The 26399-nt window shown below is 37.1% G+C and overlaps 1 protein-coding gene and 2 long non-coding RNA genes across 3 annotated transcripts in view; 1 reads left to right on the top strand and 2 right to left on the bottom strand.

Moving 5' to 3' along the window:
• DEGS2 (delta 4-desaturase, sphingolipid 2) overlaps window positions 1-12315 on the top strand; it is a 47879-nt gene extending 35564 nt beyond the window's left edge. The window contains exons 2-3 of the mRNA XM_015820367.1: window positions 2631-3373; window positions 9255-12315. Of these exons, the coding sequence (XP_015675853.1) occupies window positions 2631-3373; window positions 9255-9401 (890 nt within the window). The 3' untranslated portion in view covers window positions 9402-12315. The remainder of the gene's footprint in view (window positions 1-2630; window positions 3374-9254) is intronic.
• A 4933-nt stretch (window positions 12316-17248) lies between these two features.
• Window positions 17249-21122, bottom strand: LOC107291386. The gene is made up of 3 exons (XR_001548970.1): window positions 21109-21122; window positions 18574-18637; window positions 17249-17276 (listed from the first exon to the last, which is right to left on the bottom strand). It is a non-coding gene; the product is annotated as an uncharacterized LOC107291386 (long non-coding RNA).
• Window positions 21120-22129, bottom strand: LOC107291378. The gene is made up of 3 exons (XR_001548969.1): window positions 22031-22129; window positions 21751-21866; window positions 21120-21169 (listed from the first exon to the last, which is right to left on the bottom strand). It is a non-coding gene; the product is annotated as an uncharacterized LOC107291378 (long non-coding RNA).
• Window positions 22130-26399: the final 4270 nt, after the last annotated feature.

Here is a 26399-nt window from a genome sequence, read left to right as displayed (position 1 = left end):
AATATTGAACAGTAAGGGGGAGAGGACCGACCCTTGTGGCACCCCACAAGTTAGGGGCCTTGGGGCCGACCTCTGCCCCCCTGCCAATACAGACTGCGTGCGGTCGGTGAGGAAGGAGGAGAACCACCGCATCACGGTGCCCCCCACTCCCAACTCCACCAAACGCCGCAGCATGATACCGTGGTCCACAGTATCAAATCAGAAAGAATAAATACAAGGATTTCTTGTCATTCGGGGCTTCTCTCTTTTAGAGGAGCCTGTCTTTGTTCAGCTGAATAAAAACGTAAAGCTTAAAGGCAACTTCTGGTTTCCTGTACTTTTTTTTTATCAAGCAACACCTCAGAGCCTGCACAACAATGCTGACTCTGTAAAACTTTTTAGAGAGGACTGTAAAGCACTGTGAAGCGGTATATATATCTAAGTGCTATTGCTATTGCTATTATAAAGCCAAAGTAACAGAGCTATTCTGTACATCAGGGCTTTTCAACCTTCTCACAGATTGTACCACTTTTAGGACATGACAATATTCAAGTACCACCAGTGCTTAGCAAGGTGTCAAAAACTTGATGACTGAAAATAAAGGGGTGGGATTTTGGGTTTTACTGGTTCAATTCATTTGTTGTTATAGAAATGGCTAGTTTATACTATTATGGAAAAGTAAAAAGTTGAGGCAGGCAGCGGTGGGCAGAGACTTCACATTTTGACCCCTCCCCCTGTCGTTGCCTCTGCGTGGCTCTCAGCTCACCTCTCCCAGACCTGCGCATGTGTTTGTGTGTGTCACATCACGCCCTGCCCCCCTCAACTCCTGCCCCCAGCCTAGTGGAAGGCTGCAAGAAGCTCCCATTGCAGCTTCTCTTATCTCTTATCTCTCCTGTTCTTTTCCTACCCAATGTCACAGTATGGGGCTGCAAAGAGTGAGAACTTCCCATGTGCATGCGTGTGCGCACACACCCACACAAACAAACAAACGCATGCACAGGTCTGGGAAAGGCGAGCTGAGAGCCACACAGAGGCAATGACAGGGGGAGGGGTCAAAATGTGAAGCCTCCTGCCCAGAGCCTTTGGCAGCTAAAAAAAAAAATAAACCTGAGAAGTGCTCAGAAGGCAGTCCCTTTCCCAGCTCCTTCCTTCCTTCCTTCCTTCCTTCCTTCCTTCCTTCCTTCCTTCCTTCCTTCCTTCCTTCCTTCCTTCCTTCCCCTCCACCGCTTCATCTCATTCCTCTCCCCCGCTACCACTTCTCTAGGATGGTCATGTACCACCTGTCAGATGCCAAAGTACCACTGGTGGTACGCGTACCACCAGTTTAAAAGCCCTGCTGTACATCACCAGCCTAGATGGGGAGGGTAGAAAGATCATAGAGCACTTGAATAGTGTGTTTCTTCTGGTCTTAGACACCACTAAGGGAGCCAGGGCTTAAAATTTCAGTCTCTCATCACAGTACCATATTTCAGTCCCTAATAAGCTATCCATTTTGATAATACGTTCACATGTCCATGAAGGCTACTTCTTCAGAGCCTCAAAGATGGCACAAATTTCAGTAACTTGGATCTTGGATTTGGGAGACTAAGAGCTTCTTATTTTTGCAGACAGGCAGGGCTTACATTCAGCAAACTGTTCTTCCAGCAGTGGAGGCCATTTTTATTGGTTCTGCTCTTCCCATATTGACAGTTGGGGAACCAAAGGAACTGCCATTGAACAAAAAAAAATGAGTGAAAATGTTCATTATTAAACCTTCATGAAATACTTTCTTCCAAATGATTCTAAAATGTAATTCTTTGCATCAGAGGAAAGTGGCAGTAAGGGGCCACACAGCATATCCTTGAATTGGCCTTGATGTCTTTGCCCAAGGATTATGGAGTTATAATGTGCTACATTCTCTTGGGCATCAAGTTTTGGTGTCAGCTGTTTAAGTATATTTTGCCAACGGCCTCTTTTTAAAGCAGAAAAGGGAACTAAATTTCATTTTAATTCAAGTTAAAACTAATTTTTTAAAATAACTATTGCTTATTTAAAGTTACAAAGCTTAAGACAAGTTAATAATACTTACGTAATTAATAGGGAAATGGAACCAAATAATGAAATAATCAGATTACAGGATCCTTGGAAGGTCCCAAGGAAGGATTTGAAAAGAACTGGCTTCAACTATTATTTGGCTAGGACATGGACTCCATAACAGAAAAACTAAATATTACTAAGCAATAAAAGATATTACATATACATTACATATCTTTTATATTACATATACAAAATGTTACTAAGCAATAAATGAAATGGTGGCCTTCCACTTTGTTGTCTGTTTTTTTTTAATCAGACGAGCATGTAATTTTCAAACAAGATGGTTTACAGCAGGGGTAGGCAACCTTGGCTCTTTTATGACTAGTGGACTTCAACTCCCAGAATTCCTGAGCCAGCTGGCTCAGGAATTCTGGGAGTTGAAGTCCACGAGTCATAAAAGAACCAAGGTTGCCTACCCCTGGTTTACAATATAACTTCTTCTTTCTGTCACATGGATGTAATTATGTGGAACAGTCTGAGAAATGGTGACATGACTTTGCTGGACTAGATGAGCCTTTGAAAAAAGGAAGACTGTTTTCGACTGCCTTTAATGACATCTTTCTTTCCTCCCCCAGCCAGATATCCAGCCATCAAGTCTCTGATGGGTTCAGATCCCCATTTGAAATGGATTGTGACAGGAATGGTATTCACTCAGCTTCTTGCCTGCTTCCTGATAAGAAATTTAGCATGGAAGTGGGTTTTCTTCTGGGCTTATGGTTTTGGGGGCTGCATCAACCACTCCATAACACTAGCAATCCATGATATCTCTCATAATGTTGCCTTTGGTAACAAGCAGGCTAGGTGGAATAGGTGGTTTGCAGTCTTTGCCAACTTGCCTGTTGGATTACCTTACTCTGCCTCTTTCAAGAAGTACCACATTGATCACCATCGATACCTTGGCGGAGATACTTTGGATGTGGACATCCCTACTGATTTTGAGGGCTGGTTCTTCTCTACTCCATTTCGGAAACTAATTTGGATTGCCATCCAGCCATTTGTTTATAGTTTGAGGCCACTATATGTCAACCCCAAAGCAATTACTGAGATGGAAATATTTAATGCTTTGGTACAATTCTCCGTTGACCTTACAATCTATTATCTCTGGGGTTGGAAGCCTATTGTTTATTTAATAGCAGGAACGATCCTGGGCATGGGTTTGCACCCTATTTCTGGACATTTCATAGCAGAACATTACATGTTTTTGAAAGGATATGAAACATATTCATACTATGGACCCCTCAACTGGATCACCTTTAATGTTGGCTATCATATGGAACATCATGATTTTCCCAGCATTCCCGGATCTAGACTGCCAATGGTAAGCATTGATATTCTGTCCTTTCAATGTTTCAAATTGTTTGTGTACTTTGCTAATTAAACTTCTTCAAAGTCCCTATTATGTCATGTGACAGGGAGGAAGAATAACAGAAATAAAGCATACAGAGTGAAATAATAAAAGACAGTTGGTATAGCTTCTGAAACTAAAATATGATTTGAAATGAGAAGAAAAGTTATAGGTATTAATGAAAAATTATTTTATGATCAGTCTGAAATCAGATGTATGGGTAAATAATGATTCTTGTTTTTCCACTAGTTTATAAATGAAATGTCAAGCCAATATGGCAGCTTTTGACACTTTCCTCTGACCATATTTAATGGTAGACAGCTAGGTATGAACATGTATCAATGTACATACTTTGAGATATTTGCCATAATTCAGCTATTCTTCCTCCTCATCTTCCATTACATTTGTCCTCTTCAACTGATAGCTTCTTGATTTCATTTATTGTTTTTCACTAGAAATTATTGGTGAATGATATATTCTCAAATCTGAACAAGTGATATATGCCAGGGCTGCCTTCTGTTCTAAGGTATAAATTTAATTTTATACAAAATTGCATTAGTGTTTGGATCTGAACTTGTTCTCTATCCTTACCCTTCCAATGGAAAATAGCACACCTCTACCCTCTATTGCATACCAACCCCTGCAAATTGAATTTTTCCAGAACATAAAAAACATTAAAATGTAATTGTCCTAATAAAAATATAGCTTGTTTTTTTATATAGTAGAGCACCAAGCATCAAACACTTTTTGGGACTAATATTTTTCTGGTTCAAGGTTACAAATACCGTTCACCCACCCACCCCCAACACACATACAGACTACACAAACATTCTTACTGTTTTCAGTACACAGAGAAAAGCCCATACTTGCGCAAGGTTTGTTTCTATGATTCTTCATAGCATGTTATCTTTTCCCTGTTTCTGTTCAATTTAGCTCTGATAATTAAAGGGTTACAAGTCCGATCATATTTTCCAACTCTACCTGTAGTACAGCTAGGTCTAGCCACCCTGTGGCATTAACTGAAATATATTTCCCACCCTCCAGAAACTGTTTTCCTTCTGGGGAGGTAGAGTAGCAGTATATAGTATGTGATTAATGACCCAGTAGTTCTATTCATGAAACATACATAATGGTTTATCCATAGAATATTCATACACTTCTTTGAATTTGACTGATACATCAGCTTCCCACATGGAGCAGTTGTTGCATAATACCTAAAGTTGCTTATGTGGCTAGCTTATGTCTCAGGGCGTCATGCAAATATACCCACCATTTTAAGAGTCAACTAATTTGCCAATATATTGTCTGTGCTCCTTCTCCATGGAGGAAGACAAAGAGCCTGAGTGCATTAGAAAAGAGTTAATAGAGGTCAGATGTTAAGTATTCGTAAAACCTTGGAATTCCTTTCTGGGTGGCTATTGTTTTGTCTGGCTCACTGCCCCTCAAATAATAACTTATGTGGTGCTTCGGGATATTGGGTTTGGTCTACAACAATCAGAAAAAACAAGTACAAAAACCTGACAAACTAGGTTACACTCCAGGTAGGGTATGCTGACTGGAAACATTAGATTATATTTTATCACCAATTAACTTGACCTTTCAATTGAAGGACAAAAACCTGTTGTGTGTAAAAACATGGAACTGGACGCAGAAGAAACAGGGGTCGATTGAAGTCCATGTGCTGAATTTAAAGGATGGATTTTAACTTGTACTATTGCTCTTTGGTGTAAATCATGTCTTAAGGTCCTCCCTTCCCCATCTGTGTGGTTTACTAGAAGCTGCACATACTTCTTTTTTTTAAAAAAAACATGTAAGTCCAAAAGAGCCCCATCTAGGAGTCTGATTGGTCACACTTATTTAATCTCCCCTTCTGGTTGGCAAAAATAAATACTGTAATAAATCTGCTATCACCTTGCCTCCATAAGGAATTTCAAAGCAAGCATCATGTGTGTTTTGATCACTCTGCCTAGGCCTGAATACTTTCAGATGTGTGAGCTTCAGACATCAATATTCTCCGCAATGGCTCTGTTGGCCGGAGAATTATGGAGCTGAAGTTGGGGAAGACTGATTTAGATGGTACTTGACTGGTGCTAACAAATGATTGTATCACCTTAAAAGATCTGAAGAAATGGAGGCAGCAATGGTCCTTTGCTTTCTCTGAACGGTCCAAGTTGATACCATCTTCTTGCTATTTTTTCTTACCAATGAAATTACAATTAATTTTATTTATCACATCTTAAGTAAAATGGAAAGGATTAACTTTCCTTCCATACAATGGTGTCCATGAAGATGGTTAAAACATGGCAGATACAGTATTGCAATCTAAGTTCCATCCCTTTTGTACATGACTTCACATTACATAGACCTATATGGGGGTGGGGCTTCAGTCATGTTGTGAATGGCCACCAATTTGTCTGTTTCATCAACCCCTGTGGATGCTACTGCTTTCATCAATGAATAAAATAGGGGAGAGGGCTGAATAATGTTATAAATCTAAAATATTACTTTGAGTAGGTAGGTAGTAACTTTTATCAATTGTGTACATTTTGCCTATCAGAGCACTTTGAGATTGTGCTGCTCTATTAATTTTCTTACTTTCCTATTCAAATTTATTCAGGTAAATTGCCTGGCTAGGGTTAGGGGAGAGAAGCTGAAGACTTCTGATTTAAAAAAAAAATCATTTTGCTTATTCTTGTTTGATCACCTTTTCTCCAAATCTGTATCGTTTTATCTTTATCATTCCTTAACTTTTATTTGTCTGACCTCTAGTCCCCTGTAGATCCAGTCTGCTTGCATTCTTCAGCTCTTTGTCCCCACTTTCAATCTTCTCCTTTTCCTCACCATTTTTTACCTGCTTTTTCCTACTATTTGTCTCTTTCTTGTTTTATACTGAGTGATTCTTCATTCTTTGAATATACTGAAATAATATACTTGGTATTAGGCTATTGCATAACAAATCATTTATACTATATTACAATACAATCTCTAATTTTAATAGTACAATATTTTCATACTTTAAAAAAAATACTGAGACTAAGAATTCTGTCTGTACTTGGAGTTTATGGAATTATGTCAGGATTTGGATCTTTTTGTGCATTTTATGCCTTGTAATCCAATATCAGAGCTGGTCTTAGAAGTGATGCTGAAAGTTCCCATGTTGTCGTAGTTCAGAAGTTCAGGTACATAACAGTTTTTAAAGCTTAAATTTATGCCTCATCTCATCACACACATTAGATTAAGTTGTCCCAAAGGTGCTGTTCAAAAGGCAATTGGATGCCTTTTGAATAGCACCTTTTGGACAACCATGACCTGGATGATTGAGAATCTCCATAGACATTAGGCTAAGTTATTTACACCAAGGAAGGTGATATTTAGGTGGAAGAGACAGGAAAGACTCCTTTGTCATGCACAGATCATCCCAAAGTCAGAGTTTGTTTTTTGTGACAACTCCCCAGCAGAAGCAAAGAGATAATTTAAAGGGTATGTCCTTGGCAATTTCTAAGTGCATAGAATTTCAGAATTTGCTAGTGAGGAAGCTTGTGATTATATCTATCAGTTGAAACCTTGGTGGCTGGCTGAAACTATCCCAGACTATCATTCATTCACTTCTGTCTGCTTGTTGAGCTTTTGGTTTTTCTTGGTCTACTAAGAAATTGTAGGAAAAGCAGGAAAAGCAAGAAATGAGTTTCCCAGAATTACCCTACTAGAAAAGATGGGCGGCCAATAAATTTAATAATAAATCAATGACTAGTGATGAAAATCCATAAGTGAATATGATCACTGAGCCAGTGAGGCTTTGATGAGCTTGAAGTGTTATATATTGGGGGACCTAACTGTTCCATTCCCTGTACATGGGCCTTGCAAGACTCCATTCTGTCTCCGAAGATCTTTAGTATCTATGTGAAACTGCTGGGAATGACCATTATGGATATGGGACTGGATGCATCTAAATATGGATAATACTCAGATATGTTTCATTTTCTCTTGTTCATCAGGTGTTCAGGCTTGCCTGATGGGCTTCTGTTTGGATATAATTCAGTCATAGTAGAAGGTCTGATGACTGGGGAGATTTAATACATATGATTTAATACATATGATAATGTAGTTATGGTTGTTATGGAGTTATTTTCCCTTGAAGGAGCAGGTATGCAGTCTTGAGGTCTTCATTAACACTGTGCTGGCTTTGAGTTTGCAGATCAGTATGGTAGCAACAGGTAGCAAAAGCAGCCTTTTTCCAGCTGTGAATGTTCTGTCAATAACACTTTTTCCAGAAAAGATCTGACCTGACTATTAATGCTCATTCTCTTGTTACCTCTGGTTGTCAAGGCAGATTAGTGGTTTAAATTTATATTGCTTATTATAACAGATAAATTCTTGGATAGATAGGTAGATAAGTCCAGGGTTTGCGCCCTGCTTATCTGCAGGATCAGCTTTCCATAAGTTACAAACTTATACAGTAGCTCCAATAAATCTAACTTTTTTGCAAGTATTGGAATCAACTAGGACAAGGGGTTTTTTTTGGTGGTGGTATCTTCCCCTTATGGATGATCTCTCTTCCTAGAGATCCAGACTGCTCCATCCTTGGCCTTTTTTAAGAAGTAGTAACTAATTAGGAATAAAATCCTTTTTATACTTAAGCTTTAATCTTCTAAGAGTTTTTATATTGGATATTTTATAGATTTTATAAGTTCTTTTGATATTGTTTGGTATTATATGATAGCTGGATTTTATTTATGATAACCATTGTTGTTATTATTGGAGTCTCCAGTTTATAAACAAACAAAACTCCATCACAAATAAAACAACTATGTTAATCATGTTATCTTAAAGTCAGCATTTTGTAGGAGTTGGGCCTATCTGAGAGAACATTTTTATGGGTAGCATATAGGAGACTATAAATGCAAATTACTTTCACTTTGAACAAATTTCAGGGGATGTTATGCCTAGCTAGAATGCACCTGTTCCACCTTGTCTTAACGTTTTATCTGCTCCCTGCCAAAGTCCTTGGTCAATCATGTTACATATCTGTGTATCCAATTTCATCAACCAGGTTAAACGGATAGTTTCCAGTGTGTCTGAGAGTGCTTTTCTGAATTTGTTTCTATGTACATGTCATCATATATCACAACCAGGGCTTTTTTTGTCATAGAACGCCCAGAACAGAGTTCCGGCACCTTTTTTGGATGGAACCTTGTAGGGTAGGCAAGGCAGGTTGTATGACGTGTGTGAGTTCCAACACCTTTTTTTTTCACAAAAAAAGCACTGATCACAACACACTTGTTAATATGTAACTTCATAATAAATGGAAACATGATGTATTTACCCTATCTGTAAACAACTTCATGGCTTATGCAAATTACTTTTGTACACAGATTCCATTGCAAAGGCAAAAAAGTCAAGACATGAATGTTTCAAACAAAAAAAAACCCCACCCTTCAAATCTCAACTTATTTTTCAGATAAAGTTCAGGTGATATTTTGGATAGGAACTGAAGTTATATAGCAACTATTATTTGAGTCATGTGAACATTCAAGTACATATTTTTAAACTACAATTCACCACAAAGCTAGGGGCTGAGTTTAAGATTGTCTTGCCTACATTTGACTATGGACTTTGTATTTACCAGCAGAGTCAATAAACTAGCAGCTGCACAAATTTGAACTCTTATGTGTTTAAATGTTATAGCACACTATGTAAATAACTATATCCTAAACACACACTGAAAAATACATGGGCATGTTTATAGATTCATTGGATAAGTTTTGATAACAAGAGATATGTATACACTGATATCAAATTAAGTATTTTGCAGGTAAGAAATTATGGATTAATTTGTTCCCATTGATCTTTACAGGTAAAGAAAATAGCAGCTGAATATTATGACACCCTACCTCAGCATCAGTCATGGGTTCATGTTCTCTGGGACTTTGTTTTTGATGATAACATCGGTCCTTATTCAAGGGTTAAAAGAAAGTGCAAATTGGTTTCTGAATCTTTCTAGATACCAACTCCAGCTTTTCCTCTCTGAACTTCTGCACCTTGAAAATCTTTCCTTTGCAAACATGAATTATGCATTTTATGAGGTATCTTAGGTAGATGTAGCTGATGTATGTTTCTGAATCCAAAGGCTTGCCTTAAATCCAAATATGAAGAAATATTCAAATGAGGCTAATGAAAAACCTTTTCCTTTACTACTGTGCAGTACAAAACTCAGGGGCGGTCAGAGCAAGCAGGACCCTGAATTTTCAGATTTGGAAAGTAGAGAAAAGTGGCTAGCTCTGTATATTTTGTATAGTTAAAGTATATGGCTAGGAAGTCTGCTATTGCATAAAATAGACCTCTCTCCGTCTCTGTAGATAGATAGGGAATTTTGCAAGTAGGGGAAGATGGAAGATCTCTGTGTAATTAACTTTTAAGTAATATGCAAATATGTGGGAATTCCTCATCTCATACTGTTGTGATGGGCAATGGTTCTGAGAGCTATAAAGACTGGCTCAGGAATTCTGGGAGTTGAAGTCCACAAGTCATAAAAGGGCCATTGTTCTCCATCCTTGATCTAGACAGAGAGGTTTGCCAATGCACATTAGCTGCAATAATTAAATCAGACCTCCACACTGCTATAAGCAGTTACAAAGTACCCAGCAGTGTATATTTAAAGTCATTGAATAGGTGGCATCTCTGTTTATGGCTTTAAGTTATTTAAAGAAAAAGCCCATATGTACCTACTTAGAAGTAATCTCAATAGAAATTAATACAATCATCAAGGTAAATAGGTTTAGGATTATAGCCTAAAATTGAATGCAACAAGTATATTCTTAATACAGTTATGTGCAATTTGGAGATAACACAGCCTGATAGCAATGAATATAGTCTGCGTGCTTCAGTGCTTGGTATTCCTAATTACATAAAGGCCAGTAGTTAATACTGGAAAGACCTCTGATAAAATGTTCCAAGCAGGGTGAATGATATTGGTTTGGATGGAAAAATGGCAGACTAATTTATAAGGCAAATTATTTTTATCTACCCGATTCTCCTTTTTTCCTTTCTTTTTAGGCTACTACAAATGTTATTAGTTTCCAGAGGTGTTAAGCATGTTATTCTATTGCAGCAAAAAATCAACAAAATCTGTGGTACCTTAAAGATGAATGTATTTATTATCACATAAGCTTTCATGGACTACAGTCTGCTTCCTCAGATGCATGGTTCATTATTCTGAAATTTATATTATATACTCTTGATATGACAACTCACCCCCCCCAAACAAACAAACAAAAAATACAACCCCAGCAGTCACATAGCTCCTGAAGTGTGAAATTGGAGGTGCTTCCACATTTTAAAAAACCATTTTTTTCAAAGGAAACAAAAACTTTATAAAAAAAACCTAGCCAGTGCCCCACTTATTCTTATCAAGTACCCCCCTCCTCACCCCCATGTTGTACGTTATTAAACAACATGAGATGCACAGTATTATTACTTCTTTCTAATCAGCAATGGATATTTTATAGTCCAAGACAGGTAAAGAAATCATATATTCAGGACACAAATGTTAGGCTTGGTCACTGACTTTCCCATAAATTGAAAGTCTGAGGAAACTTTTGAGGGTCCTGCTCAGGAGAAACTTCCATATAGTTTCAAGAGAAAACAGTTTCAATGATACTAGCAAAATTTTTCATGTGGGTTCCACATATCTCTAGTGGTTTGCTCAAGCCAACATACATTTCAAGCCTAAGCAAAGTAAAATAGTTTGCTATTAATTTATCACACAGTATTTATGACAAAATATTGGATGATGTGTTACGGGGAGATCTATTCAGTGCAAATTTTGGGAGAAGAATACTAGTAATTCTGAATATAACCACTATATACAGAAGACATGCTTAAAAATGATGAAAGACAATTTGTCTTTGGAGTTGTTCTATTCTCCAGTCTAGGTCCAGTGATCTGAAGCCATCAATTTTGAAAATTGATATATTTCATATAATAGCCAAGAGATGTAAACATGAAAACGTGAATTTTCTATTTCTCTAACTGTATTTCTGGTAGCACCACCAGAGGTCCGATAAAGACCTGGTTTACACAATATGGAAACCATAATAAAGTTTCCTTAATTTGGTATAACATTTTGTGTGAATTTGGACAACTCAATAAACCATGGCTTCATTCAATATGTAAACATAGTCATAGCCATTTCCTTTGGAATGCCATAGCTGCTCAAAATTGCCAAGCTGGCCATCCCTGTTGTTAATAAGTAGAAAAGTATATATTATGAGCCCAAATCTATTGCAAGAATGAACTGAAAGAAAAGCCAATCAATGCCATATAGACAATGAACAATTTATTACCAGTATGAGCACAGATGCTGTGATGCACCGATGTACCGCTTTAATATTGTGATAGCTTTGAGACCAGGAACTTCCTGGCTGACAGCTGGCGTCTTCTGGCCTCAACTACTGATGCCATTAATTAGATTCTGTTGGCAAAAATGTTTTCATTTACACTGCAGACTACCAGTAAAATTATTTTGAAGTCATCTAATAAAAGCAAATGGATCACATGTTTCCTTACCTACAATATACTAAAAACAAAAATGTCATACATTTAAATAAGCAAATACAAAATACAAAAAGGCTGACCAAATCTGATGTGCATTATCAGATGAATTTTAAAAATCCAGATAAATTTTTAATATTTTCCATTTCAAAGATTTTAAGACTTTATTCTTTCTTTTTTAAATGAAGCAAATCCAAGGCAGTAGCAAGCTTCAAAGTCTGCTGAGTCTGCTAATAAAAAGGATTTTAAAAACAAAAGATGCTGTCAGGTGTCCTCTTTCACCATTCTGCATGATCTTGGTACACTTAGAAATGAACCATCACTCGTCATGTCCCTTGCAATTTCCAGATGGTCTCATGGCCATTATGTTGTGCTGATTCGACTCAATTCCTGCCTGATGGCTGAAAAACAACAAGAAACAAATAAGATGTAAGCCAAGGCTTATGACAAAGGAGAAGGCAACCACAATCTCACACCTAGAGTCCATCAAATATTTCATAAGAATTGGTTGAAACAGCAAATACAGAAGCAGCACTGAGAAAATAAGGATAAGTAGGTTAGCTCCTGGTAAAATTCAAAGGACACAAGTATCACAGTGGCCTGGAGTTTCCTCTCTTGTTTTCTATTATACATGATGAACTTTATGGCTTCAAACATTCGGGTTTCGATTAAGATATCAAATAGGTAAATACTCTGGTGTATTTTCTTATTGTAGCAATGCAGAGTAGGTAGTATGTGAGACAAGGCACCCTTCTTCCACATTAGGAAAGGCATCAGCTTATATGCCAGTTGAGTAGAAAGCCTGGCCTGTATTCTGGCATCTTAAAACATAATGACAGCATATTTGCTTCCAAACCATTTTTTTTAGTAAGAATTGCCTCCTTCATATTTTATCAAAACCACACAGGGCAATTCTTCAACCCTGTAACATCCCATTCTGGCTTATGCTTTTATAGCTCCCTAAGTTCTAAAAAGCAATTATATAAGCTGTAACAAATGGTTGCACCTAATTAACCCTTGGCTGATTTCAAAAGCTAAGCTTGACTAGATCTGGCTTATCTGGAGACCATCAAGAACCTAAAAAAGCATTGGAAGTCAAACCATGTTTGAACTGTTGCTACAGAAAACTACATGCTCATGTAGTCACCAGGAGTTGAGCTTGAACAGGTTTGAATTATAATATGGCAGAATGTATATTTTACTTCCCTTTATGACAAATCTTGAGTTCAGTTGACAAGTTGAAAGGCAATCTTTCATTCTGTGTTTTCTGATTTCCGGATTTCCATGTATTGTGAAAGCTATGTTTATTGGGTGTGTAAATCATAAAAGATTTCAGATCGAGATGAAAAAAAACCCATTGCTTCAAGTATTTTCTACCTGATTTCTCTGGGAATCTGAGTCTTAAAACTAATTGATAAATCTCCCAGTCTTTCTAGAGATAAATTAAAATCGAAGATAGAAGATTCTCCTATCTACACTTTCCTAAAAGTGGACAATGGAAAGAGGGTAGCCAGACAGTCATGGCAGTTAAATTAATATAATCTTGACAGGGTGGACAATCTCTTGACATTTCCCACATACACCAGAGTTAAAGCTTCTTAATCTGCTTGCTGGGATAAGATATACAACTGCCCTAACATCTGGAATGCAGCTTATTGAGAAAGGGTGTGGTGGATTAAGCATTCGTGCTTGTCCTTGTTGATGAACATTGTTTAATCAAATTAACATTTATAAGACAGAAAAAGGACTCCATCTTGATCCCTTAGCCCAGGCCAATGTAAGAAATGAACCCCTTCCTAGCTTCTTACCATCAATTATCTCTTCTTTTACTTTGTGTAACTCTTTTACAACTTCCTCCAATATTTCCTACAGAAAGAAAAACAGAAAGCAGTTGAAAAATGCTCTTCAACATTGTAAAGGCCCAAGTCTCTTAAAATGGTAAAAATAAAATTTTCCCAAATATTCCCGCAAATGTAATTTGAATTTCTACTTTTGCACCGAAAAGATAGTTAAAATGTGCTATTCAGAATGATGTTTTACTGAAGTTAAGCAATGTTTAGGCTTACTTGGATTGCATAATAACAAACTGAAGCGAGTTCACATGGATTTATTTTGGCACAGAATGCCCACAGGATGAATATCTATATGCATATGTCAAAAGCAGTTCTGACACTACAAACCGATTAATATTTCTTGGATTTGAAAGTAAGGGCCAGCTGAGACAAACCTGTTTTATAAAGAAAACCTATGTGTCTTATTCACTACACAGAAAATAGAAGACAATCTTGAATTTGCTGGCACCTGTTACTCCTTTCTCTTTTTGTAAAATTTAATGCAGGGTCAGAGGGACACAGGTCTTAGTAAATACTTTGCATGCAAAAAAATTCAGATTCAGTTCCTGCTTTCTCTTTGTCTGAAATCTGGAGAACTGGTATCAGTACAGAGCTAGATATTCCAAGGATCTGAGTTAAGTATAAATCAGGTAAATTATTTATGGAATCTTGGCACTTAGGGATGGTTTATTTATTAACTAGGTTGGGGGAAATCAGAAAAAAATTCATACATCCACAACTTTTCTCATTTTAGTGCCTTCGCAGGTCATGAAAATGATTCATTTCTTTGTGAGACAAACATCTCATAGCCAATTCTGTCCAAATTATATAAATCAATGGCCCTCTGAAGAACCATAGCTTAGTGGTAGAACAGCTCCAGGTTCCATTCTTGAATTTTGAGTTAAGCAAGCAGAAATACTGAACAAAATTGTTGCTTTCCTTGAACACCATTAATAAACATTTCCTCTATCAATATTCATCAAGGTACTCAATTCCAACTCACTTGTTTCATACGATCAAAATCTAAAGTGTCCATTGCCACATCATTACTACTGCTCGCTGGCTTCATCCTTGAGATGGAATAAAAGAAAATAAGAGACAATTCCATGCTGGGTTCCACAGTATTGAGATGTGATGTTAGTAATTCCTTATAAAATGGTATATAAAAGTAGATGGAAGTTCACCACAGAGCTCAACCAAAGTTCATTGTTTGACATTCTATTATGCTTTCTATATCATTTAATAGTTAGATGATTTTGCTAAACAAGCAGCTTCAAACTCTGCCCACTGTAAATCACTGAAATATCATTTTAGCTTTGAAAATGCCCTGAGAAGAGAGAAAGCAAGCCAAACTACATTTGTGTGTCTGAAGATTTTTTTTATACCTGTAATGCTAATTCAAATAGTTTCCATGACTACTTTGCTTCATAAACTCTTGTTACAGTTAATTATTTACTATATACTGTTTGCAATGGCTTCATTGCCAAGATAGCAACTGGATAACCTTTCAAAAATTTCTGTTCATTGTAGAAACCTATCGTTATTTTTCCTATAAATCATCTTTAACATCACCATCATCTGCCAGCAACAGTATCACTACTACCAATATATATGTAAATTAATGTGCCAAAGAATCTATCATCTCTGTATAATGTCTCCCCGCTACTCAAGCCATTTGGTCATAACTTATTCCAAAGCCTAAGCCATGAGGACATCATGTGGTCAACACAAGCAATAAGTCAGGAGCGAGAAGGAGTTTATATGATCTCTTTTTATCTGATGTGATATGGGAGGCTGAATAATAATTACATGGTAAAGTAATTACAGGAAAATTGCAAGTGAAAAGTCACTATCAATGGACTATTGGCATTTAAGGGAGTTGGACAGTAAGAAAAGGTTACATGCAAATATCTATCTTTTATAGTCCTTCAAACCCAAATAATTTTATCCCATCTTTTTGGTCAATATTCAACCGATAAGGGCTATGCAATGGATCAGAAATAAAATATTTATTAACAGTTTATTTTTATTAGCAGTTTATTTTTCTTCAATTGCAGAAAAGGCAATAAAACAATTTTGTACAATTTACATTTTTTTCCTAGCATACATATATGTACTCGCATGATATTTTTCTGCAAATCCTGGGAACTGAACTAAGGTCATCCAGCAAAATATTTCAGACTCAACAATTGGACTAACCAAATGGTTATAATGCTAAAATTATAATCAGACTTGGCTGAAATCTAAAGGTGTAATTTAGTTTTGGGAAGGAACCTACTAAATTTCATTATATATATATATATTATATATTTTTATTTATTAAATGTATTGATTATATTCATATGAGGTATGTAATTTGATGCTTCTCAATTCTTGTTTTAAATTTTACAGAATAGTCACTGAGGTGAGTGTGTGATCAGGCATGGAAATACCTGATGCGGAAATGGGGATTTAATAGTCTCCTTAATTATACTGTTACTAGGTGGGTGAGAGAAACAGCTGTTTACAACTAAGTGCGTCTCATCTTGTGCAAACCTGAAGCTTCAGGATATAATTTTCACTGTGTGTGCTGCATTTTGGAAGGGGTGCATAGGGATGAAAGCAATCATCATTGACATCCTGATTTTAATTTGGCCTTCCATAACCATTGCATAAAATATTGAGAAAAAAAGTTAAAAGCATAATTCAACATTAAATAATGTTTAGTATGTTGACTTTCTCTAATGTTAAAGTAATACCCCATATACCAGTATCTGCAGTGGAATGAGCTGTGGGTATACTGTATCTTTCCACAATGTATTTTCTTTATGTACTTTCTATATCTCATAGCTATGGCCTCCTGTTAGATTGCTTTATGTAACATGTTTTATTTAATTTTAGGACAATATGTTTTTTTAACAAAACAAGTCAGAAAATATGCTAAAAATAATGCATTTTTTTCCCAAACTACACATTATTTTTCCAACAAAGAAGTGTGGCTTCTGCTCACTGAGTTCTACTGAATTCTTCCCACAATTCTCACGATTCACAGTATTTCCATGTAAAAGCAATCCATGATGGATTTCAATTACTAATTTCAATTACCTAATCCTTATGTCAGCATCACTGACATCTAATTTGTTAAGCAGCAGAAAGCAAACAAACAAATAAAGACGGCAAGTCACACAGGCATATAGCATGTTAGTTGTTGGATGAAAAGTTACATGTTTTGGGAGAAGATAAGCCAAAACACTACAGAGAAGTCAGGACAGTTTTTCAGTACCTAAAAGATGGCTGAAACTGAACAGGGCCTTTAGATTCAGGACTTCTCCCCACTGATGGGTTTCTATGCAATGGAATGAGAGGATACAATATGATCACATCCAGAAGCATCATGCACAGGTCCAATTACATGCAGGCGATCCATACATGATGTTCTGCAACTAACCTAGAGAGTAATGAAGTGACCGGTTTTTCCATGGAATTGCTTCTCTCCCAAAGCTTCTTGCCAGCATCTAGGTAAAGAACAGATAAATAAACAGAAAGCTATAGGACCTAGATTGTGGAAAAAGAGTTTGGGCAGAGGTACGGGGAGGGGAGACATAATTTGTATAAGAAAAATACTAAACTACCTTATATGTTTTTAATAGCAGCGGATGTACTGGTGGAATAAACCCAAACAAACAGATCCAGGTCAACAACAGTTATACATCTGCCAAATCAGGAATTCTTATTAAAAACCTAGAACACTAAGGAAGGATCCTTTCAGCTAATACTGAGGAAATGAATTCTTGAACTTTTAGCAACACAGTAAAAACTGCTAAGTGAAGTATAAATAAAAATTATATAGCTTATAATACATATTATATTCCTTTGTTTCACCTTGCTTTGTAATATCCAAACCTATGTAGATTCTCTATAACTCATGAGTCCAGCCATTCTGTTGGAAAGATAGCATCAGATGGAAAGATCCATAAGAGTGATATTTCTTTTACCTGACCTCTGATATTAGCCCTGATTTTTTTTTCATGGTCCTATTCTTTTTATGTGGCTGGTTTCTTCTCCACGTATCTAGGTTGATATGGGACACAACCATGGATAGCAATTCCCACATTGCCACTGTTGGTTGTAAGAAAGTGGACTGTCCTTATTCCTGTTCATGTATGCAGGTACTGCAGAGAAACACATCTTGAATCCAAACTGTTTGGAAAATTTAAAATCTTCATTAACTGTAACTGGTTTCATTCAATATATCTTTTAAAAAATCAGGCAGACCTTCAAATGAAGAATAATATTCTGACCATTTCTCAGCAACTAATTTGCTAGGTCAATATCACTGCAAGAAAGTAATCTACTGTGCTTAAGATATAATCCTGTGTTGTTTTGCATATTCAGTTTGAAAGCAATAGCATCTAGGTGTGCTCAAAAATATTTATGTTGACATGTGTTGGATATTTAGTTTTTGTTTTATGATGTGTTAATTTCCCTACCAGGCATGAATTACTGTTGCTAGCTCACAAATCAAATCTAGTTATGAACCTATTTTAATCTTACTTGAATAATCCACAATAGGCTGACCACAAATACTGATTCTCACAATACTTTAAGGTAAAATCAAATCAACTACATCACTGCTTAGCAAGATGTCTGAATATAAGCACCAAATTACTGAAGTTGATGCTCTTTTAATTATTGAATGGGGATCATTTTAAAGATTTCTGAATCTCCTTCACATCCATTTTGCATAATTTAGATTTCACCACAAATACAAATACTGTCAAAGGGAAGAGTACAAGTACAAGAGTTGAATACCTGAAGAATTCTGCTGTTGGACAGGGCCTCGTGTAACAGGGGTAGGAGAAGTGCTAGCATCTTCCTAAAAGCAAGCAAAATGTTATCTTAATATTGTGACTGCGGTTTGGAATACATATGGCTATATAATATTACTAGCCGACAATAGCAACAGAATCGCATTATGTGGCAAAGGAAGTTCTCTTTAACCAGGAAAAGCTATTTATTCACTCAGCCATTTATTGTCAGCTTTTCTACAGCTACCATCCCATAAACATAATTTGGCAAAAATCTAATATTGGTGCTCAAAGTATTCCTCCCTCCCTCCCTATATATTAAATTTGTTTGCTACCCATCTTGCTGCGAGGCGATTGTTGGCGGCTTACATTAAAAGCAATAAAACTACACACACACACACACACACACACACACACACACACTTGCAAATCATCAGGAGGGTGGGAGCAAATCTCATTTCAGGGGGCAAGATGTTCCAAAGGAACAGAGCCACAGTAGAGAAAGGCTCTTTTCCTGGATCCCACCAGCCATAATTCCCTTATCAACAGGGTCCACAGCATGCCTCCTCTGCCAACACAGGTGGGATGAGTCAGTCCCATTGGGGTGAGGTGGTTCCTCAAGTAGCCTGGACCCATGCCATGTAGGGATTTAAAGATGATAACCAACCCCTTGAATTGCAACTGGAAGCAAACTGGCAGGAAGTGGAATATAGGCCAATCTAGGGCCCCCCAAAACTGAATGTGCTGCAGCATTCTGAACCAGTTGTTGCTTCCAAATGCTCTTTAAAGTAGCCCCATGTACACTGCATTGCAATAGTTCAGACATGAGATAACCAAGGCTTGAATGACTGAGCACAAGGACTCCTGACCCAGGAAAGGCTGCAACTGGTGCATAACATAAAGCTGTGCAAAAGCTCTCCCAGCTGCAACTGCCACCTGCTCTTTGAGTAGGAATGGCAAGTCCAGGAGAACCCCCAAGTTGCAGACTGAGTCTGCCTGGGGTAGTGTATCCACATCCAGAACTAAAGATGTTGAAGTCCTGGATCTTGAAGCTCCATGCAACCAAAGCCACTCAGTTTTCCCAGGGTTCAGCCAAAGTCTATTATCCCCCCTCCAGGCCTATGAGAGGGTAGTGACAGCATCACTTGGATCACTAGGGGTGGAGATATAAAGTTCAGTATTGTCAACATATGACTGTATCTCAACCCATGTTGACAGATGATCTCACCCAGGAACTTGACGTAGATGTTAAAAAGGAGTGGAGAGAATACCAAGCCCTGTGGCATGCCTATTAACACTGATTGGGACTGGCCTTGGAGAAAGGAGCCAAACCAGTACAAGACTGTGCTGCCCAGTCCCAGACCCCATAGCCGGTCCAAAAAGATACCAGGGTCGATAGTATTGAAGGCTGCTGAGAAGTCAAGGAGAGCAAGGATGATTGCACTACTCCCATCCTGCTCTCACCAGAGATGATACACAAGTGCGACATTCCTTCCTTCCCCCCTCCCCTCTCCTCCCCTAGTGGTTAATAATATAACAAATGAAATGTCCACAATAAACTAATATTTAAGCAATTAAATTAAACTATCCATGATTACAATAATGAAAAGATATCATGACAGGAGACAGTGTTAACCACCAACGCTTTCTAGCTCCATCTTTAGTTCTTATCACGAGATCAGCAATGTGACTAGTCTAGTTTCTACGAACAGACTAGTTAGTCCATAATATCCTGCAGAAACTAGCTTCCTTGTCTTGGTCCCCTCATGAAAATGATAAATTACCTGAAGTTTTCTATGGAGTAATCATAATGGACAGGTTGATTCAGTTGGAGAAGACAGTCTGGCAAGTATTTTGTGACAAGTCATACAAAGCAGCATACAAACTGCTCTGGAAACTCAAAGGGAACCAGTACAGACCCTGCAACATAGATGTACTACTATATGTTCTTGGTGATTAACACTGTCCCAAAAGCAGGCCACTGCATTATATAAGAATTGCAGGTTCCGAATATCTTCAACAGAAGCCTTATGTTGATCATTCTACAGTATGAATAACGATGAAGGTATTATTGTTGAGAAACCCTCACTCTCCAGGTAGGATAACAACAGATACCCCAGTAGAACCCAGGCAGAAAACCTCCATCTGTTCATCCAACAGTAGTGATGCATCAAGGGCAGGGGTAGGCAACCTTGGCTCTTTTATGACTTGTGGACTTCAACTCCCAGAATTCCTGAGCCAGCTCAGGAATTCTGGGAGTTGAAGTCCACGAGTTATAAAAGAGCCACGGTTGCCTACCCCTGGTCTAGGGCTTGGGCTCACAGAGATACTAACAAGGGGTACTGTTTCCCCATGAAAGACAACAGTGGAACTGACAGAGATGTCTAAAGCATTTTTCAATTACCTGATGAGGCAGATCAAATGTTTCAATATTAAATCATATATAAGAGCAGATAAAGGGTACTCTTCACAAGTTCTGATAGACATACAAATGACTTCTGTGATTCAAATGCCACAGAGTCAGAAGTACTCCACTTACATTTTGGCTTTCCTCTTCTTTTTTGTCCACTGGCTTATCTGACTGGGATGCTGCTTTTCTCCTTAGGACAGAGTGAAAAAGGCTATAAATCAATTCCTTAGAAATATATTCACAACCTGCAAATTCAGATATGTTAATTCCTTCCAACGTAGTTGGAATTATCTGTACAAATAGCAAAGGGATATATTCAGTAGTGTGCTGGAGCTGGCTCAATTTGGCTTGTGAGAGCCAATTGGTTTTTTTTAAAATACTTTTGTGAGTTAGTTGAGAGCAGAGTTGAGCCTCAAATCTATGTGTCAATCAGCTGTTTTGTGTCTAGCAGCATGGCATGAGGGTAGCAATGTGGCTGTCAGAACAGGTGGTTAAACATTTAGTCATATACCAGTGGACATATATAATGAAGAACTCACATTGACTAGCAAATAGCTCAAATAAAATCTTCATCTTCTGCCTGAAACAATACTGATGGGCATAATTAGAGATATGGTATTTTGCTTTGAAAATTTGGTTAATTTTAGATCAAGTGTAATTTCTCTGGGTGATTTAGCCTGCAGTGGACCAATTCCTTCCCACCCTTCTAGTCTTTTTGAAATTGTGGGTACGAAAAAAGAGGTAGTGCTCATCACGATCACAATCACTAACCTTTTTGCTAATAGTTTATTCATTTCCTCCATAAGCCCACCTCCTCCACTACTTGTTCGATTGACATCACTCTTGGAAGCACCACTGGGACTAGAACCTCCAGATCCATCCTCTGGCTTTTAAGAGAGAAACCAACAATTTAGAGTCCACAAGCATTAAGAATTTAACTGTTCAGAAAAATCTAAACATCAAAGACATCCATTCTTACTTTTTTATATGTTAGAATTTCAAGATCCCAATTTTAAGCTCATAATGCTTCTATCACAGTCAAGAGCCTTACCCGTTGCACTCTTCTTAGTTTGGCACCAGCCAGAGCTGCTGCTAGTCCTGACATTGATCCATCATCAATGCTAGATCCTCCACCACCTGCTGGCAATGGGGGAGGAGGAGGAGGTGCGGTTCCCGTAGGTGGAGGAGGAGGGGGAGGGGGAGGGGGTGGTCCACCAGATGATGTGGGTATTCCAGTGGCAACAGAGGGGTGACCTGGTGGTAACGCAGGACCTGAAACAAAGAACCGTCATTCAGGAACTGGAATATATTGTCTTGTTTGCTTCCTTTGCTGACAGTTGCTTGGGCCAGTAATAGCAGCCAAAATGAAAGCCATAAGAGACAACTAGGAGACATCCTAGTTTCTAGGATCCTCAGAATCTCTCAGGTGATTTTATCTCTGTGACACAAACCATAGGGCTTGTTGGGAAATAACGTGGGTCTTCCCTCTTGCCTGTAAGAACCAAATGGCATCTCTCTCCACCATATGTAGTCTCTAGTTTGATGCCTTATTTTAGGCTGAGGAATGCTTACACCAGGAAGGGGATATATCTCAGCATTTTATAAAAAAATAGCAATGTGTAATAAATAAAAAATAATGCATCAGTTTACATGATAATATCCAGTAAAACCTAAATACCTTGCAGTAGTTAAACTGAACATGAGAGGAAAAAGGGGGATTCAAGATCATACGATAATTCAAGTTAAGAATTATAGCTATAGTATATGTGCATTATTTTCAGTCAGGTTCTGTTCTGGGGATTTCACTATAAGATGTTATTCTTGAAAGCAAAAGCTACAATGATGGCTTTGCTTCAACATTCTTATTCAAGGTGGTGGGGAGAACTCTCCCCCAGCAATGCAAGCTTTTAATCCAAAAATCTCATCTCAAACCTTATATGAAGCTCCATTCTGGAGTACAGCTGTCAACAGTAGCATAACTCAATTCAGGTGATATTTTTAAGAACTCTTTTAAATGTTTCCAAATTGTGTTTCTAATTCTGTTATTCTTTTGGAAACCACATAATCCCTCCAAAAAGAAAAGCTTGACTAAATACAATTAAATCTTAATTGAATACATGTTTACAAAGGCAAAGAGGTTCTATACAGTTCTTATGTTGACAGGTGGTTTTAACAGATGACTCACAAAATTATTGGTGCTGATCCCAATTATTTGTTATCCAGGAATATGATATTGACATGTTACTGTTTTAAACAAAGATTATGGAATAATTCAGTATAGCAGCAAAGCTCAAAGCTCAATGTTAGAATAAATTACATTTTCCAGTTTCCGATATATTTTAGCAGTTTACATTTAAGTAAATATAGAATTATTTTTTCTAAAACCAGATTAAATCCATTGCCATCAAATTTCTTATATAGTATAGATTTCAAAAGAACCCCCTCTCTCAAATATGTTGGTCCTGTAAAGGTCACAGTGCCAAAGCAGAGCAGCATCAGTGATAATTGCAGTGGTCCTTCATATAAACTAGTATTTTATTACCTAGATAAGGAGAACAAAGCATACCAATCATATCTGAGCAGTCCAATCATACCTCAAGTGTAACAATATTGCTAAGGTGTATCACCAAACATGTACACTTCTTTCCCAGTCTTAATCAACGATTTTTTCATAAACCAGTAACCCTTGCTTAAAGATTAATTTGATTAATCATAAAGGAATGTTCATTCAAAAGTTTTAGACTGCTGTTCTTTCAGGCAAATTGTTTTTCAGATTCTTCATATTTTATATTGGCTAAATTATCCACAACAAAATAATGGAGAGAAGAAAAATTTGCATAATGTTCCTAATTCCCCCCCCCCCCCAATAAAGTAGGTTCAACATATTTTCTAGAGACAGAACCAGTTTTCTTGGAATCTCACCACTGTTTCACCATGAGCTTCTAAAAACAACATAGAAGCAAGATATTAGATAAGTATACCCCTGATCTGATCCAACCAGGATCTTCTCATCTATATATAAAATTTTATTCTATTATATTAGATACAATCTGCATGATTTCCAATTTATATAAGAGCTTGCTCTTCCTGTTCCCAGATTAAAATCTTTTCCAGGTGATAAAGTATGTGATACCTCCCCTTTTAAAGTTAGCAATTTTAGAACACAAACATATAAACAGGCAAGTTAATAGAAATATTGAGGAATAGCCACTCTAATAGATTCACTGCAAGTCCTTCTCTCTCTAGAGCAGGAGTGTCAAACTGCTGGCCGACAGGCCGGTTGCATCATAAGGAGACCGCGCCCACCTCAGCTCTGGCAATGCAAAAAAAGTCATGATATGTCGCAACACATCACATGACGCGGCGAGTTTGACACCCATGCTCAGAGTAAGCATTTCTCATAATTAGGCTAATAAGTAGACTATGACCTGCTTTTTATCTTTTGATAATTATAGGAGATGACCAGACTGAGCCTGAGGGAGGGATCAAATGTGTTATAAGTCACTCCGCACCCACAAGAGGTCTAAGTTCAGCCCACCTTGAATACTACTCTTGTCTCATTTCTTTGGACCATTAGTTGGTCAGATTCTTGTAGAGAGCTTACGCTTGCAATAAATCTTTATATTCATTTGAACTGCCTGAATCTCCTGATTTCCCCGGCGCTTGACACTTTCCTTGTATTTTGAATAAGTATTTTCGGGTATTAGATGTTATACCATTGTCACCACTCTTTCTTTTTGTCTTTTTTCAAAGTAATCTAACTTTAGTGCTTTATATAAAAGTGGCCTTACATTAACTTAGCCCTTTAAAACCATTATTACAACCAAGCCAATAATCACTAATTAGCACCCAAAATAAATAATTATCAAGTTAAGAAAGAATTAAGTTTCTATCTTATTTCAGAAGTCTGTCCTTATTATAATGAATTGTACAAAATCTAGTATATTAAAAACTTATACTAAAACCTTATACCCCCAATCTTCAGAAGTGGTATTAATCCATGTGCAGAATTATATTTTATAAATATTTTTAAGGTTAAACTGAATTCAGTATCAGGCTTTAATCAGCATACTTCCATAGCCACTGTTCTTCTAAAAAAGAAATTAGTAATTTCCAATAAGCATCATAAAAATGTTATCACATGCTCAGTATATTTTGCAATAATATAAGGCTTAGTAATGCTTAACAGAAGAACAGCTGGCAAGAAAGAAAAGTAAGTATTTAAAACATGTTCCATTCCATGTTGAGCTCTTGAGTTTTATGACATTACCTTAATGTATGAAAAAATATCCATTCTGATTATTGCATTTCCAGCAGTTTTTTTTAAAAAAAGAAATTATTCTTTTGAGTAAGAATTATCTATTTTGGTAATCAACCAATTCTCCATTCTGCATAAACATATTTTCCCCAAGTGAATTACCTGTACTTTCATTTGATTAGAATTTCTTCTTGCTTCTACGTTTTGGAAACTATTTCTAAATTCAAGGCTATGGCAACATTTGAATTTGTAAAGTATTCTTCACTTTCCCATCCAAGACTCTCATAAAATGGGAGTTAACAGTTCTGTATTGAGTTGTCAATTAAAACTACAAGAAACTACCTCATAATTGCTTTTCTATTCTCAGAAAACCAAATACTAGATTTGTCTTTCAATGCTATACTACAAAGTGTCCATTCCAGTTTCAGTAAAGATTGTCTATAATGTGAGTAGCAATTTTTATCAGGTTGGGGAACCTTCTAGTGGCCAGAAGCAGCTGCATATAACATTTTGCTGGCAGCTTATAAAGTGAGCAGGACCACATCAAAAATGTGTACAGGATTGGATCTGGGGTTTGTGACAGATCTGATCTTTTTTCAGTGCAAGCATGAGTAACTTACAACACAAGGCTTGCATATGGCACATGGAAATCTTTTAGGGAAGCCCGGAAATGGTCCCAATTGGGTCACTGAATTACAATAATACATTTGCCAAACAACTGTAGCAATAATTCCTATAATTCTGAAGCTAGAAACACATAATAATGTATGACATCAAATAAGCTTGGAATTAAATACAGAAACATTCCTACACCTTCTAAAAACATTCGGGGGAAAGGAATATTTCTGCTCATGTTTGTGACCAACTCTCCCCTCTTTGTTATACCTGCCGTTGCCCCAGTTTAAAAAAAAAAAGTGCATCTCTTTGCTACTAAAAGATTGGTTCCTCTGCTTTAAAGTGTCCAGATGGCTTGCTTGTATGACTTCACTAACAATCTTGTCAGATTTTATTTTATTTAGTGTATGGCATCTACAGAGATCATGCAATCACTGTTATACAACACATTATACATACAGACACAAATATATATTATACAAATATAATCTTGTCAGATTATTCAGCTACAAATTGCATATCTACCTTTATGACATCTTAACTAAAG

The sequence above is a fragment of the Protobothrops mucrosquamatus genome, unplaced genomic scaffold, assembly GCF_001527695.2.
Source record: "Protobothrops mucrosquamatus isolate PMUCROS unplaced genomic scaffold, P.Mucros_1.0 scaffold_154, whole genome shotgun sequence".
Classification (NCBI taxonomy): domain Eukaryota; kingdom Metazoa; phylum Chordata; class Lepidosauria; order Squamata; family Viperidae; genus Protobothrops; species Protobothrops mucrosquamatus.
The sequence above is the reverse complement of the archived record's forward strand: the minus strand, read 5'-3'. Positions and strand labels throughout refer to the sequence as shown.